Below are 18,297 nucleotides of genomic sequence, written 5' to 3' on the forward strand. Positions count from 1 at the left end.
CCATCCAAGCTTTTCATTGCCTTACATATTTCAGTTGCTCTTTATCTCCCCTAGTAACCATTTATTGACTTGATTATTTCGTCAATTTATACTAAGCTCAAGAATACTGTATTTCACTTAACGTTTAGCTTTTATTCAATTGACATGTTTTGGATGCTGAATGATTCACCAGTATGACATGGCCACGCATTAGTTTTATGAAGTTTAATCAATTTATTATCGGACAAAACTTAAACATCAAAAGTATATAACATTTTAAGACCTTTATTTTCTTCTTAAAGCGCAATTTTACTGGCCAAACTTAAGGTAAAATACAGCATATACGGACATAATTTTACGATGCCTGTCACCTTTATTGGGATGGACCGCCTTCACAATGGGAAGATTGAGAGCCCTAGGATCTTCTAGGATCATGCTGACGTTGTAAGCACAGACTTAGTCCTAAGTTCAGGGCTGTTTGCTGATAATGAAAATGAAACAACAGTGGCCGGAATAACCCAATTCAGCGTATTCTGTGTATCGTTTTGATTTTCTTTTAATGCCATACTCAAAAATGTTTTCACTTATACGATGGTGGTGAGTTTCATGAATGGAGGAGAACAGAGTGCCGGGATTAACCACCCAAGACACTGAAAGCCATTTACACCAGAGACTATGAACACGCCATCATGGTGGAAGACAAGTGGTCTTCAACGAACACTAGAGTTTACAACAACTCACACGAGCATTATCGACCTTAGTGTCTTATGGAGACTACTTGACATAGCAGCGATTTATTTATCCGCCATTGAAGAATTTTTGACTCACTCCAAGCTTTCCTGGAGGTTAATGGCTGGAGGATGTTGGACAGAGAGCCAGCAGGGAACTGACCTATCCTCAAGTATGCAGGCGCTACCCAACAAATCTCCTCAGGTATACAGGCCCTACCCGACAAATCTCCTCATGTGGAGCAGCACCGGAAGCAATGAGTGGGCAAAGCTGAAACGTACAGGACTCCTGACCTTACCAGTTAAGTACGACAAAAGTAATCAGCAAAGCTGAGCTGGAGAAACTGTCCAGTTATGCAAGACAAAAATAAACAGCACTGCTGAGCTCGGTAAACTGTCCAGTTATGTCTGGCAAAGTGAACAGCAAGTAAGGCTGGATAAACTGTCCAGTTATGTTTGGCAAAGTGAGCAACAAGTAGGGCTGGATAAACTGTCCAGTTGTTTCTGGCAAAGTGAGCAGCAAGTAGGGCTGAATAAACTATCTGTCCAGGTAATCTGTCCAGTTATGTATCACAAAAGTAAACAGCAAGCAGGGCTGGATAATCTGTCCAGTTATGTCTGGCAAACTGAACAGCAAAGCTGGGCTGGGTAATCTGTCCAGTTATGTATCACTAAAGTGAACAGCAAGTAGGGCTGAATAAGATGTCCAGTATTGTCTGGCAAAGTCAACAGCAAGTAGGGTTGGATAAGATGTCCAGTTATGTCTGGCAAACTGAACAGCAAAGCTGGGCTGAATAAGATGTCCAGTTATGTCTGGCAAACTGAACAGCAAAGCTGGGCTGAATAAGATGTCCAGTTATGTCTGGCAAACTGAACAGCAAGTAGGGCTGGATAACATGTCCAGTTATGTCTGGCAAACTGAACAGCAAGTAGGGCTGGATAACATGTCCAGTTATGTCTGGTAAACTGAACAGCAAAGCTAGGCTATATAATCTGTCCAGTTATGTATGACAAAAGCGAACAGCAAAGCTGGGCTGGGTAATTTGTCCAGTTATGTATCACAAAAGTTAACAGCAAGTAGGGCTAGATAAACTGTCCAGTTATGTATGACAAAAGTGAACAGCAAGCCTACCTGGAACAAATCAGTCACCATGCTTTGATGTTGAACTTCCACTAAAAGCATTTTCTGCAAGACAATCCATAGAAGTAATGATTATTCATATAAGCAACAAGTCACAAGGTAAGTGCCTAGAATAAATAAATCAATATGCTCGCCTTTACTGTGCTTTATGATCCCAAATTCTGCCTACTTCAGTTTCAGGCCAATCCACCAAATGTTTTAAAAATTAATTTTCAGACATTATAAATTAGACACAAATATTTTTGATATGACCCTGCAAATCTTTAATGCTGAACCTTCAATCATACAGCTTACAAAATTATGGGCATTGCCATTTAAAAAAACAAAGAACAACAGACCGTGTTCATCTACAAATCAATTTATATACAAACCATATAAAAGTATGCTCTTGAAAGCATCCTAACAAATCACTTCCACAACTTGATACACGCTTACCTTGAATATTAGTATACCAATTTTTGTGGAAAAACCAACATTCAATGGGTTAGGGTTCAGAGTCAGCAGGGAAAAAACACCAAATGTTTCAAATCAAGACATATTTATAGTACCTTACAAAAGTTTGTTCTTACTACTAGAGTAATATACACTTGCTACTTCAAGAGTATAATAATATTTCTTTTCTACTTAAAATGAGTGAATAATGCACTACCTATCCCACTAAACACAATGAAGAAAGCCTAAAACCTACAACATTGTAACACTGGACGATAATACATTGTAGGCAATACTGGGACAAAAGGAGGGTAATTTCTATAAATCACAGATTAAGCAGGAATAATATAAGATTATACTTTCGTCATGGTTACAATATGAAAACAGAGCTTCGTATCCAATAACTAACCTGGTTCAAAAACAAAAACAAAAAAGCATGATGGCATTTTTAAGCATGCTTGTGATACATAACTTTCTAGAATTAACAGGTTAAAAAAGAAACCACCGCAGCATAAGGTAGACATTCAAAGCTGGATAACATCAACTGACTTCAAAGACAACCGTCTCACAACACTGAACACGAAGGAACAAAAGAGGAGAAAAAATATCTGAACAACCATGCAAATCATTTTTCACAGTTAACATAAAATAGCGTGAAGTGCGACTTGAAAATTCATACTTCTGTCTGAGTAAAAATAACTTGCAGAGGAAAACTTCTTTTTAACTGAGAATAAATTCCATTATCAAAATGTTGACAAATACATGGAGAGCAATTGGACGGCTGAACTGTTATCCAAGAAGTAACAGAAGAAATTTACCTTAACAATGATACCAAAAAATCTACTCTTATCAATACTTCCTGTAGTATAAAATACCCAACAACAAAACAATGATACACATGTACTAAGAACATTTCCATGTCATACATGTATGCTTTAATAGAGTCTCCATCAGCAGAGAGACCTGGAAGGTGAGTACAAAAACTGTTTTGTGACCTGACCTTATTACCTCTGTAGACACAAACAAGTCCACACATTTCTGATATTTTCAAACCTGGACAATTTTAAAACAAACAAATTCACAGTTCTTTTTTTGCAATGAGCCAAGAGTGGACATCAGCCACAATGGAACAATTATTGGCAAAACAAAGATTAACATTAACCCTGAAGATAACACTGAACACAATATTCTCTCACAAGCTTATCGCCATGCATCTCTCCTGCTGTCATTACTGCCTTTATATCAGCATAGGCAGACTAATGAATTGAGATAACTGAGCCTGAAGGTAAACACTTGACCTTGCAATGCACCTGATTGACCCTCAGATGAACATCAGCCTTTCAGCATCTTGCAAACATGACAAACCCTTCAATGGGAATCACTAGGATCCAGAGTCATATTGGCTGCCTCGCTGCAAAATTTCAGCACAAAAATGTAGCAACACTTTCAATGTTTCATAATTAAACTTTTAAGATCTTGAATGTTATGTAAAACAGTAATAAATTTAGCTGCACAAACTGCCAGGTCCCCACTGGCAGCTTTCAAAGATAATTTACACACCCACAAAACACAAAGCATGTGTTAAAATGAATGAAAACGCTCTGACAGTTTTACTACCCATTAAAAATCGTTCTGAGAAAGTTGGTAATAAACATGACTCTTTTTGTCGATGTCAAAATCATTTACGCACAATGTACATGCTTCATGAAGTATACAAAGAGCATGGGACACATTTAATATCAGCTACAATAAAGGAAACCACTAAGACTGTGACAGGCAAACCTAGCTTTTCATACAGATACTGACCATCACAACAGACTGAATGATAAAAGCAGAGAAGTGTGAATGACACTTTGGTGAAACATATCAGCCAATTATATCAGCCAATCAACATTTAGACTTTATGGTGCAATTACAGCATTAAACTAACACAAACATGAAGGTTTATAAAATGTAAGCACTACAACTTCTTTAGGTGTCGTTCTTAAATATTACATTTCATGGATATCACATACCTGATCAACAAATATCTTGACAAATAGGAGATACAAACAAGGACAACTGGCAGAATTGAAAATGCTTCAGTAAGTTGTAGAGGTAATCCTATGCGTTTTATATATGTGATTGGTATCTCTTTTGCAGAAAAAACAGTGCATTACATTTTCTAATACATGTAACATGATGCATGTAGTCAATCTTAACTGGTCTTCAGTTTGTTTTGCTTTCTCCCATCTGTCAGCCGATGTCAATCCTGCACGACTGGAGTCAACCCTGCCTGGCTGGAAGGTCAATCCTGCCTCACAGCAAAGTCAAATCTACTACAAGCTCTCACATGTCAGACTTTAAATTCACTTTCCTTTGATCCATCAGTTCCCTTTGAACATTCTGATGTGCACAATTATAAAACTGGCTCCTTGAAGAGAGTTTCTGTTCTCACCATTTGAAATCGAAGTTCATCTTCAGCAGGTATTTCATACTGACCTGACTTATGTCATATACAATATATCTAAGGGGAAGTTAAGGAATTACACTTTACTTTCAGATTCAAGCCTAGGGGTGAATAACTGGATTTGTATGTTACACTGGACATCTCGGTCCTATCTCAGTCCTCGCATACATAGCTCTTGGGTTACAGGAGAGGAAATCAGGCTAACCCTGAAAGAACAAAGCTGGATTTCCTACAGAGCAGGATCAATTTTCTGTTCAGATAATAACAGATATTTTACTTCATTTCTTTGTTTAAGACATACATAAAGATTTTATAACTTACTTGTAAGATAAGTCTTCATGTGACTCTCATGATTTTTTCCACTTAACACAAATAAGTAATGCATGTTACAACTAGACATGAATGGACATGAAATATGAGTCCTTAGATATGAACCTCAAAAATATAGCCATACATGGAGCCTAATCTTAGCAAACAAAACAAAAAAGACGTTAACTAGCATTATAGGAAGGTCAAGCAGACCAAACATATGCTTCTTCGAAGGCATGTCTTTTTTCAGTATTTTAAGACTTTTAAGCAAATTAGCTTTCTCAAAAATTAATTTAAACAAAAATTAAATTACTGATACCAAAAGATCTAACTATTCTGGTGTATGTATGGTGCCAATTTCAGAATATTCTCCTATGAAGAGACTTTTTAGCCTGGTCATCATGACCATAAGAATCAGCCCAGTTACCAACACCACACAAGACAAAGGATACTCATTGTAAAGGAGACTTGAACGGCTAGGCAGACTAACACCTTTCCCCATGGGTATGATTAGTCCGTCTTCGGTGACATAAGATTGGCTGGGGTCAGGGGCCGTCATACCAACACCTGATAGGGCAAACATGACAAAAGTTATAAGTAGTAGATGAGTACTCAAAGAAAGCATAGAAGTACATGTGACAAGACAGGTAAACTATAAATTATCTCCCCTTGTTCCATAGCAGTTACAGGAAAAACAAGAACGAGATCAGTAAAATCTGAGATTTATGAATAGTCAGTTCTGACATCTGAATATGGACAAGGTGAACTACTTTCCTTCAGTATTAGTAGAAACTTTTATAAAAACAAGGCTTGTATTAAGTCCACGTAAACTGATCATGTGATATCAAGTTTCAAATGAGTTCTGACAACAAATGGAATTGTGACAAAAAATGATTGCAAATTAATCCTACTGTTTTAAGTACAACTTTTTCTGCAAACTATCACACTTAATTTCCATTATAATACAGCAGCTATACAGTATCACTGGGCAAGGTGTTTAACAACGAGATCTATTAACTCACCCTTTGTACTGTGCTTTCCTTTAGGAAGTTTGGTGATGTAGCTAGCCCCGGTCAATTCATGCCTGTAAACGATATATTTTCCTGACGTCAATTGACAATTCAACAGATCTACAGACTGAAATAATGCACAAGACATCAACATAAAAACTCTTCATTCATGTACATGCATCTTGATACAAGTGTCAAATTTTAAGATTATCCCACTTACAAATGATACTGCATGTGATTATATATAGAAACTGGGAGGTAAGTGGGAGGCATGGATTTCATGGATTCCTAGGTTTTATATTTTGGGTTTTTTTTGCACGTTTGCATATTCTGAAGGCATTATTCTGTGTGAACTGATAAAACTATATTTTTTGTAAAGCCCTGAAAATGGCCCATCCAACCAATGTAGTTTTGTCCCCAAATCAAACTAAACATTTGATTATTTGAAACAAACAAATTGCACTTTCATATGCCAAAAGGTTAAGAAATTGGAAAGTTTCATACAACTTCATAACTGGCAGAAGACAAAACCTCAACTGCTTGGATGAAGCTTCTGGCTAAATACTACACTACCGAAACTCACATGTTGCCTAAAGCCACCTCACACAACAGCATTAGGCCAACAGGGTCAGACTTGCTGGTACGGCAGTAATTGGCACTCTTTGATACCATGTCTGCAAAGTAGATACCCTTGCCAAACATATACCCAGTCTGAAACAAAGCAAGTTCAAAGAGGAAAATGTAGTACTTGACAGTATCACAACTGTTATGGAATGCAGGTGATAAACTGAATACAAAGATGATTTAGCTACTGCAGATGCAAAATGACAAAAAAATCAAATAATATCACATTAAAACTGAACAAAAAAATGCTGTAATCAAGAAATGATCCTAAAACTAAAAACAGAAATCCCATTATCACAGCATATAATGCAACTGGCATGACAGTACCTCTTAGTAAAGGTCTTCAAAATTTCCCAAATATAAAAAATATATCCTTAAGATATACTGCATGTGCATGAAAATTTTTAAGAAACGTATGCGTGAGCTTACAACTGGGGCCTCTGGGGGAGCAATACGCAATCCCTGAGACAGAATGCCTGCGAAGTTAGTGGTGCGTGATCCGTGCCATAATAGCTGACGATTGCCGAGTTCTCGGAATGGAGAATAACGCTCCTCTTCACCTTCCCTTGTGATTCGTATAGCCTGGAAGAAAAATTATGGATTTGTATCGATTAAAATTGTCTGCCTTAAGGCATATTTCTAGTCAGCAAAGGGAGATAAATTTTATATTTCATTCTTGATAACAAACTCAAGGTTTATATATTGTCCACACAATTAAATCCATGACAGATGCTACAAATCAGTTTACAGTAAATCACCTTATTGGTTCATGGATTTTTAAGCAACTAATTCCATGACATTTACCATAATAAGCATATGATGTACACATACATGTATTTACAGTGATATTACAGGCATAAACATGTGGTACACTTTAGAACTGTTTGCTTGACTGGGGTTTAATGTCGGTTTCAACATCACTTCAGAAATACCATCATGGTGTCTCCTTGTCGATATATTGACAGTGCTGACTCACTGGAACACCATACTGCAGACACCACACGCAGGGCCCCAAGCAGTCACATTATAGTGACACCGAGGCTACCAGTACATGGTCTATACCTCTTACACTATTAATCAGACTTGAGGTAAGTACTATGAATCTTCTCACCTCCAGGATCTCCAGATCATACTGGTTGTGGGTTGCAGCATGAGTGTTTTTCACATAGTCAACCAGGCGCCTAAATTCCTCACTCTTCTTATCCAACACCTGCCAGTAGAACCAACAAGTCATTGTGTACATCAGGAAAATAACAAACTGGTGAGAAAGCTGAAGTGATGATCAGTTCCAGGAATTAGTTTTCATCCCTTTGATATAGTATCATGCTGTTATGATCGCATTTTGACAAAGTTTAAACTAAAAAACACTTCAAATTGCTAGCAAGGCTACCAAAGAGCTTGCTTCTATGAGACACATGAATGCAAAACTTCAGCTCAATGCATAAAACACTGAAATTGTTAATATGGTAATTTACGATGGATCAGCGATGGAACATCCACTTTGCGTCGTGTTTTACATGCATGTAAAACTTCAGGTCAATACATACAATACATTTTGAAATACAAACCCTAACAGTTTGTTTAACATGGATTCTAATGCATAATGCACTCAGGAATTCAGTAACTTACTGTACTCAATATGTACACATCCAATCAACAATGGACTTTGTGCTTCCTCTTGAGTAAGTTAATACTTAAAGGGTTTGCTTATAACTACACACAAGCTCACCCTGACATTTGCATAATAATGTTTTTTTCCTTAAATCTGAGTGTTTACGACAATGCTTTTCTCTTACTCCTACCTGTTTATGGCAATGTTTCCCCTTACTCGCGCCTGTTTATGGTAGCTTTCCCCTTACACTTGCCTGTTTATAGCAATGTTTCCCCTTACATGTGCATATCTTTGGCAATATTTCCCCCTACACATGCCTGTTTATAGCAATGTTTCCCCTTACACGTGCCCGTTTATGGCAATGTTTCCCCCTACACAACTTGTTTATGGCAATGTTTCCCCTTACACATGCCTGTTTATAGCAATGTTTCCCCTTACATGTGGCTGTTTAAAGCAATATTTCCCCTTACACGTGCCTGTTTATGGCAATGTTCCCCCCTACACATGCCTGTTTATAGCAATGTTTCCCCTTACACGTGCCCATTTATGGCAATGTTTCCCCCTACACAACTTGTTTATGGGAATGTTTCCCCTTACACATGCCTGTTTATAGCAATGTTTCCCCTTAAATGTGCCTGTTTAAAGCAATCTTTCCCCTTACACGTGCCTGTTTATGGCAATGTTTCCCCCTACACATGCCTGTTTATAGCAATGTTTCCCCTTACATGTGCCTGTTTACGGCTATGTTTCCCCTTACACGTACTTGTTTATGGAAAACATTATACCTCACAGAGGCATATTTGAGGCAATGTTTACTCTTATTTCTGCATCTTTACTCGAAGTCCAACATGCTGTTAATGAGCAGGACATATTACTACAGTTCTTACCTGCATGTCTGTCTTGAGCTGCTTGTAATGAGCATCGATGGGGTCTTCACCAGCTTGTCCTCCTTTAAGCAGACTGTAGGCCACTTCTATATCCAACAGGTTAGCCAACATCTCCGTCTTAGTCTGGCAGGATACATGTACTTATTCAGTTAATATACAGTTAAAATACTGTCACAAACGCGTTAGATTTGAACACATAACTACTCTGGGTTAGAGGGTTACACGCTTTCTTTACTTAGACAGACTAAATGTATAAGGTTTAAAATTTAAAATATGATTGTAATATACATTACTTATTATAACTGATTTTAATGTGAAAGTAAAAGGCTATACTAGAGGGTTGGTGCGAAATATTGATTAGTGCATATCCCATAGAATATTTGTTACTATTTTAGAATAAACCAAATAATTACAAAACATCAGCCTCGCCTCTATACACGTTACTCTTCAAAATCGGCAATAAAAAAGGAAACCATTACAATGCGGCCTGCTTCACAAACATTTCAAACTTTCTAATCATTTTCATACTATATTTGGTGCAGCTACGAGTCAACAATTTTAACTATTCTTGGTACATACCAAAAATTGGAATGGAATTGCACTAACTGAGATTCTGCCTAAATCTGTGGTATGGCCTCTTTACTGATCATCTGAGGCTTACCTTGATGATCTCTGGTGTATCAAGCAAAGGCATCTTCCTCATGCCAAAATCATGAGGTATCAGCGTGTAAAACCGATTGGATGCATCCAGAAATTTGGTCTGTGACCCACCTTCCTCAATCAGCTGGATAAAATGCAACCCTTTCAATATTAATTCTGACAAATTATGGCATTGTATGTTTAAAGTAACATAAAACATTAAAAGAGTGATTGTTAAAAAGCACGAGTTTAATATGAACCACCAGGGAAAAAAACATGCCTCTGTGACATAGATTTAGGGTATATAAATATGGCCGCCATACTAGTGAGAAGGGACACACACTGATGGGACTGTACAAATCACATATACTGATTGGACCATATAAATCACACATACTGATGGGACTGTATAAATCACATATACTTATGGGACTGTATAAATCACACATACTGATGTGACTGTACAAATCACACATACCGATAGGACTGTACTAATCACACATACTGATGGGACTATATAAATCACACATACTGATGGGACTGTATGTATCACACATACTGATGGGACTGTATAAATCACACATACTGATGTGACTGTACAAATCACACATACCGATAGGACTGTACTAATCACACATACCGATAGGACTGTACTAATCACACATACTGATGGGACTGTATGTATCACACATACTGATGGGACTGTATGTATCACACATACTGATGGGACTGTATGTATCACACATACTGATGGGACTGTATAAATCACACATACTGATGGGACTGTATAAATCACATATACTGATGGGACTGTATAAATCACATACGGATGTGACTATAAATCACACATACTGATGTGACTGTACAAATCACACATACTGATGTGACTGTACAAATCACACATACCGATAAGACTGTACTAATCACACATACTGATGTGACTGTATGTATCACACATACTGATGGGACTGTATGTATCACACATACTGATGGGACTGTATGTATCACACATACTGATGGGACTGTATGTATCACACATACTGATGGGACTGTATGTATCACACATACTGATGGGACTGTACAAATCACACATACTGATGAAACTACAAATCACACATACTGATAGGATTGTATGATCACACATACTGATGGGACTGTATAAATCACACATACTGATGGGACTGTATAAATCACACATACTGATGGCAAAAAAAGTTTTATGACAAGCTGTTAAAATATTCAGAAAAACCCATGTAGATGATATGGCAGCAATACCATTGTAATCACTGACATTTTACCATTAGCCTTTATAACTACAGTATTACGATTGTCTTTACCTTCTGTAACTCACTGAGAACTGAGTATGCAGACTCTATCTGGCGCTTTGACAGTTTTCCCAACGGCATTTTTTTAAGATCAATCTGACGATTTAAATAAAAAAGACATTACATTTACAGTTTTTCAAATATCTGAATGTTAGAAGCGAGTAACAATACATTAACATGTGCACACACAACCAACTCTGTGATCACGCTTTAGAAAGTACAACTAGCTATAGACTGAAATAACACTTTCTCACTCCTTCTCATATAAACAAAAATTAAGAACCAAGAAACTTAATTTAAAAAAAAAAAAAACAGAAACAAAAAAAAAAATGTAAAAACCACAACTTGGACTGAATTTAGGTGTAATTTTTGTCATAATTGATCTTTCCACTGTTTTGGAGTATATTTTTTATTTTTAATGCAATGTGTAATCTTCAGGATATATCTTACTTCAAACTCCTTCATAGCCTTCTTCATGCTCTCGATATCAAATATCATCTGCACCAAATCCTGGATGGCCTTGTCCAGCTTAGACTTGCTGGTGGAGAGATCTATCTTCAGATTTTCGTCATCCTAGGTCATTTAAGAAGACAAAGTTTCATACAGTCACCACTTTTCTATCTGTACATGTGACATGGTATGTATTTATTTACTTGACTGCTGTTTAACTCCACCCTCAAGAAATTTTCATGTCTATACAGGCAAATAGTGTTATAGGACAAGGACACCCGAGCGCCTTCCACAAATGGTTGACAACAAATGTTCGACACTTTAAAATCATCAACAAGGAAACTGTCAACCATTGTCAGCCAGGCCCCACTAATAGTCAGGGTGATAATATCTAGAAATTCAATGTCCGATGCCAGGGAGATGTACTTCACACCTTGCGCGAACAGTTTTTAATGTTGCACATTTAATACCAAGACTTGGTTCAACATATGTAGTGTAAAGACCACTACACAAAGGTATTCAAAATAGCTTAATCTATTAAACCTATATTTTAATGTTGCTATTAATCTATTAAACCTATATTTTAATGTTGCTATTAATCTACTAAACCTATATTTTAAGAAAATTGCTTGGGTGTATACAGTAAATCACTCCCATCTGTGTTACAAATGACCCCCTAACTCCCATGGGATACACAACAGTATTAATTTGTTGGGAGAAACATCACAGGTACCTTTTCTCCCAGTTAAACAATTCTGCCATGATTGGTGGAAATTGTGCAAATCAAAAAAGAAGTATCAGACAAGAATAACCATCAACTGATATATGACATTTCTTTCCACAGAAAGCTTTTAAATTAAACAATGTGGTGCTAAAGCTCATTTATTCATTACCTCATTCAAACACATTGGTAAAACTTACATCCCCATAATCTATCTCCAAAGGATAGAATTTGTTGGGATATTTGATGAATTCATGTCTGTTCTCCCACTCATTCCTTGTTTTCTCTGCATACAGCTGTTTGAAGGCATCAATAGCATGTCTGGCATTACTGCATTTCTCCAGCCTGTTCCCACCAATAGTGGTGCCTACCCTGCCCCAAGCCTTGAACAGCCAACATCTGAAACAGTCAACAGTTTATTGTCCGATAGCTTTATTTATTTATTTATTTATTTATTCCATTGTTGCTTAACACCATATTTAAGAGTTGTTCACTTACACATATAAAATGGCACTCAGTTTTATGGGCTGAGTAAATCGGAGTGCCCAAAGTGAAACACCAACATTTAGCAAGTTACATCTCTCAGTTATATATCATACGCCATTACTACATACAATTCAATACTCCATGGTCACAAACGTATTGTTATGCATATATCTGTACATACAAATATTTCAGGGGGAAAAAAAACCCTTTAAATTTTGTAAATTCTTTGCTCACTTATAGCATGGTTGGCAGATTTGACCCCCAACATAAGCTTTATAATGAGGGAGCGGAATACTCCTTAACTTTTACAAGTTAGATGCTAGATAGGCTACATGAGTGTTGTCACATCAATCACTGGCCCAATCTGTATCAAAACGTTATATCAATAAGGGATTGTCTCCATTCTTCAGGAGAGTCTTCTTAACACACTCTTTCCTACTGGTACACAAACAACACAGAAATCTGCTTACGCCTTAGAACTGTCGCTTTCAAGAGCCTGGATTTTGTAGTAAGAGTTAGTTCCTTTTGCAACATCAACCAATCCTAACACAGCATTGTAAACCACACCTTTCTCATTGATCACATGGGCAGTCTCAGCCAATCCTATGGGAAGAAACAGAAATCAAAGTTGACATTGACAAGGCTGTTGACAAATCACTACAGTTCATTCCTGCCCTCTCTCTCACCCACTGACATAGAGGCTTTACCTACGACAACTTCATGTACATTACTTGTCAACAGAAACAAATACATTTATACACTTCTTTATATTTTAAAAGTCTCTCTGTATCAGGAATTTGATACCCTCACATTCATTTTTTGAATGCTAAACATTCACGACTGACTAATGATTTTTGTGCTCAGATACATTCCACACATTTACATAAAATACTGGTTGATATGAAACTTTGAAGTCACCTTTGACTTTGACTGGCTTTTTTTTTCTGATTGTATATTTGAACATTCAAATGCGGTAGCTTATCCACGTTGGATTGACCAATCAAGGACCTCAAATTTTCTTATCACTGTGATAAGTTAGAATACTGATTTATAGACTTGAAGATCCTGATTCAATGATTGATTAAGTGAAGGAAACCAGAGTTCTCAGGGGACTGAAGGCCCTTAAGTAAGAGCATCCACTGATAGCCATACAGTGTACCTCAGCCCTCACACAGAATACATGGCAGATATGTCAGACTACAGTTTTCTACACCTAACTGACAGCCATACATGAGTCTGGGTCACACAGAATACATGGCAGATATGTCAGACTACAGTTTTCTACACCTCACTGACTGCCACACCTAAGTCTGGGTCACACAGAATACATGGCAGATATGTTAGACTACAGTTTTCTACACCTCACTGACAGCCACACCTAAGTCTGGGTCACACAGAGTACCTGGCAGATATGTCAGACTACAGTTTTCTACACCTCACTGACTGCCACACCTAAGTCTGGGTCACACAGAGTACATGGCAGATATGTCAGACTACAGTTTTCTACACCTCACTGACTGCCACACCTAAGTCTGGGTCACACAGAATACATGGCAGATATGTTAGACTACAGTTTTCTACACCTCACTGACTGCCACACCTAAGTCTAGGTCACACAGAGTACCTGGCAGATATGTCAGACTACAGTTTTCTACACCTCACTGACTGCCACACCTAAGTCTGGGTCACACAGAGTACCTGGCAGATATGTCAGACTACAGTTTTCTACACCTCACTGACAGCCACACCTAAGTCTAGGTCACACAGAGCACATGGCTCATATGTCAGACTACTGTTTTCTACACCTCACTGACTGCCATACTTGAGTCTGGGTCACACAGAGCACATGGCTCATATGTCAGACTACACCTCACTGACTGCCATATCTGAGTCTGGGATGCACAGAGGATATGACAGATATGTTAGACTTCAGTTTTCTACACCTCACTGACTGCCACACCTAAGTCTGGGTCACACAGAGTACCTGGCAGATATGTTAGACTACAGTTTTCTACACCTCACTGACTGCCACACCTAAGTCTGGGTCACACAAAGCACATGGCTCATATGTCAGACTACAGTTTTCTACACCTCACTGACTGCCACACCTAAGTCTAGGTCACACAGAGTACCTGGCAGATATGTTAGACTACAGTTTTCTAGACCTTACTGACTGCCACACTTAAGTCTGGGTCACACAGAGCACATGGCTCATATGTCAGACTACTGTTTTCTACACCTCACTGACTGCCATTCCTGAGTCTGAGTCACACAGAGCACATGGCTCATATGTCAGACTACTGTTTTTCTACACCTCACTGACTGCCACACCTAAGTCTGGGTCACACAGAGTACCTGGCAGATATGTTAGACTTCAGTTTTCTACACCTCACTGACTGCCATACCTGAGTCTGGGTCACATAGAGCACATGGCTCATATGTCAGACTACTGTTTTCTACACCTCACTGACAGCCATTCCCGAGTCTGGGTCACATAGAGGACATAGCAGATATGTCAGACTACAGTTTTCTACACCTCACTGACTGCCATACCTGAGTCTGGATAGCACAGGATGTCAGGCTACTGTTTTCTACACCTCACTGACAGCCATACCCGAGTCTGGGTCACACAGAGGACATAGCAGATATGTCAGACTACAGTTTTCTACACCTCACTGACTGCCATACCCGAGTCTGGGTCCACGGCTGCTCCTCCCTTCACCATCATCTTCAGCTTATCAGGAACACTCTTTGTGAACATAGCCTCTGAAACAACACGACAGTAGATTAGTGCTGTTCATGCATACCTCGACCATCATCTCAACAACCCCACATCAATCCATCAATCACACCCACCCATCCATCCAAACATCAATATCCCACTCAACAACCAATATCACACCCACCCATTCAAACCACACCCACCAATTAATACCACAACCACCCACATAAACCCCACACAAACCAAACACCTTTCAAAATGTCCCTACCCATCATTCATCTCAGGAATCCAGTGTTTAAGACAGTCCAGTGTTGTGTTGTTTAAACAGAGCTGATCACTGTTCTAAATCCAGTGTTTAAGGCAGTTGTTCAAAGTTGAGATGACTGCTCTGAATCCAGTGTTTAAGACTGTCGTCCAAAGATGACGATTGCCCTGCCTCCATGCACATATTCATAACGGCAAGTATTCTGGCACAAGCAAAACAAGTAAAGAAGAAGCAAAACAACTGTTTTTTTTTCATGTTCATGTTTTTTTCCTGGAAGCTCATTTTTTCCAGCACGACACGATACTGAAAAAATATTCAGTTGCACTTGAAAGATTGCTGAGCTCTGTGATATGATATATTGAGAAACATGTTCGGTAAAAGCACGCTCTGACATCCTCTGGTCAATAATATCCATTCGGTGTGCAATCAGTTCATCACTCTCCTGTGGATCCATGCACTAGAGTGTGGTCTTCCGTCACAATACCACAGATATACAACTAATGCAGTTTACAACAACAGCATTATGCATTTCTAACATGCAATTTCATTGGTTTATTTATTTTTGTTGACCAATGTTATTACCAGTAGTATGTGTGAGAATTACCTCAGCTTTCACAGTGGGGTATCATCTCCACATGTGACCTGCAATTAAATCCCTGTCTTTATTCACTTATGGAAGAAATTGAAAGAAGCAGTTATCGCTTAGTTCAGTAACAGGTACCAACCAGTGGCGATGTTTAATCCTGAGCAGCGAGCAGTTTTTACCATGCATTTAGCACTGACTGCTGTCATCATCCTTGATCACTAGACGCCAAATGTACAAGAAAGGGCATTTACTGAAATCATACAATTCTCGATGGACACTTCCATTCCCTGGCAAATCTCACACTACATAGTGTAGACTTTCAAACAACAAGATGCTGAGAAAACAAATGCAGTTTATTAATGGCATGCAAGCACTAAAAACATGATCACAATAGAAACGCTTCACATTTGAAAAGTAGTCACTGTCTGATGTGCACAGACTTCAGAACAGTCGAGAAAACAGCCGCGACTTTGTTTCGTTTTTGCACACTGGATGTCCACTTATTTCTGATCTCTACTGTACGTCATTCTTGTCCAAAGATAATATAGCCGCTGTTTTGATTTGTCCAGCCCGTATCTGTCCACAGAGAGAGCTTGTTACTCTGTAGTCACCAAAGGCGGAGATTAATGTAGGAAGTCCAAAGTGTTCAATGACAGAGACTTAACTGTCACCAGAGTATCAACTTCCAAAGACCTCATAAAAATGTATACAAACTCCAAATCCTGTACTTTGGAGTTTATCACATTCCCACTACAAACTTTAAATGTCATATCTAGAAGTATATACAACATCCACCAATCCACACCACATCCATCCATACCAAACCCACCCATCCATCCACACCACATCCATCCATACCACACCCACCCATCCACACACCACATCCATCCATACCAAACCCACCCATCCATCCACACCATATCCATCCATACCACACCCACCTATCCACACCACATCCATCCATACCAAACCCACCCATCCACACACCACATCCATCCATACCAAACCCACCCATCCATCTACACCACATCCATCCATACCACACCCACCTACCCACACCACATCCATCCATACCAAACCCACCCACCCATGCATACCACATCCATGCATCCATACCACATCCATCCATCCACCCCAAATCCATCGATCCATACCAAACCCATGCATCCATACCACACCCACCTATCCATTCCACGCCCATCCAGTATTTAAGACAGTTCTTCAGAGCTGACCACTACTCTGAATCTAGTGTTATGTTGTTCTAACAGAGCTGACCATTGTTCTGAATCCAGTGTTATGTTGTTATTTTGGTCAAGCAGAGCTGACCATTGTTATGAATCCAGTGTTATGTTGTTCAAAGAGAGATGACCACTACCCCTGAATCCAGTGTTTTGTTGTGCAAACAGTGCTGACTACTGTTCTGAATCCAGTGTTATGTTGTGCAAACAGAGCTGACCACTGCTCTGGATCCAGTGTTATGTTGTTCGAACAGAGCCGACCACTACTCTGGATCCAGTGTTATGTTGTTCTAACAGAGTTGACCATTGTTCTGAATCCAGTGTTATGTTGTTCAAACAGAGCTGGCCACTGTTCTGAATCCAGTGTTATGTCGTTCAAACAGAGCTGACCATTGTTCTGAATCCAGTTTTATGTTGTGCAAACAGAGCTGACCACTGCTCTGGATCCAGTGTTATGTTGTTCGAACAGAGCAGACCACTATTCTGAATTCAGTGTTATGTTGTTCTAACAGAGCTGACCATTGTTCTGAATCCAGTGTTATGTTGTTCTAACAGAGCTGACCACTGTTCTGAATCCAGTGTTATGTTGTTCTAACAGAGCTGACCACTGCCCCTGAATCCAGTGTTTTGTTGTTCAAACAAAGCCGACCACTACTCTGAATCCAGTGTTTTGCTGTTCAAACAGAGCACTGTT

The 18,297-nt window shown here is 38.7% G+C and overlaps 1 protein-coding gene across 1 annotated transcript in view; it reads right to left on the bottom strand.

Annotated features, from left to right (window-relative positions):
- Positions 1-202: 202 nt before the first annotated feature.
- LOC135467636 (poly [ADP-ribose] polymerase 1-like) overlaps positions 203-18,297 on the bottom strand; it is a 35,002-nt gene continuing 16,907 nt past the window's right edge. Inside the window, 13 exon segments of the mRNA XM_064745423.1 lie at positions 203-4,786; positions 5,491-5,605; positions 6,061-6,122; positions 6,632-6,759; positions 7,102-7,254; positions 7,784-7,882; positions 9,172-9,294; positions 9,833-9,955; positions 11,148-11,231; positions 11,586-11,708; positions 12,507-12,705; positions 13,263-13,395; positions 15,481-15,558. Of these exon segments, the coding sequence (XP_064601493.1) occupies positions 4,714-4,786; positions 5,491-5,605; positions 6,061-6,122; positions 6,632-6,759; positions 7,102-7,254; positions 7,784-7,882; positions 9,172-9,294; positions 9,833-9,955; positions 11,148-11,231; positions 11,586-11,708; positions 12,507-12,705; positions 13,263-13,395; positions 15,481-15,558 (1,493 nt within the window). The 3' untranslated portion in view covers positions 203-4,713.

The sequence above is a fragment of the Liolophura sinensis genome, chromosome 6 (assembly GCF_032854445.1).
Source record: "Liolophura sinensis isolate JHLJ2023 chromosome 6, CUHK_Ljap_v2, whole genome shotgun sequence".
Classification (NCBI taxonomy): domain Eukaryota; kingdom Metazoa; phylum Mollusca; class Polyplacophora; order Chitonida; family Chitonidae; genus Liolophura; species Liolophura sinensis.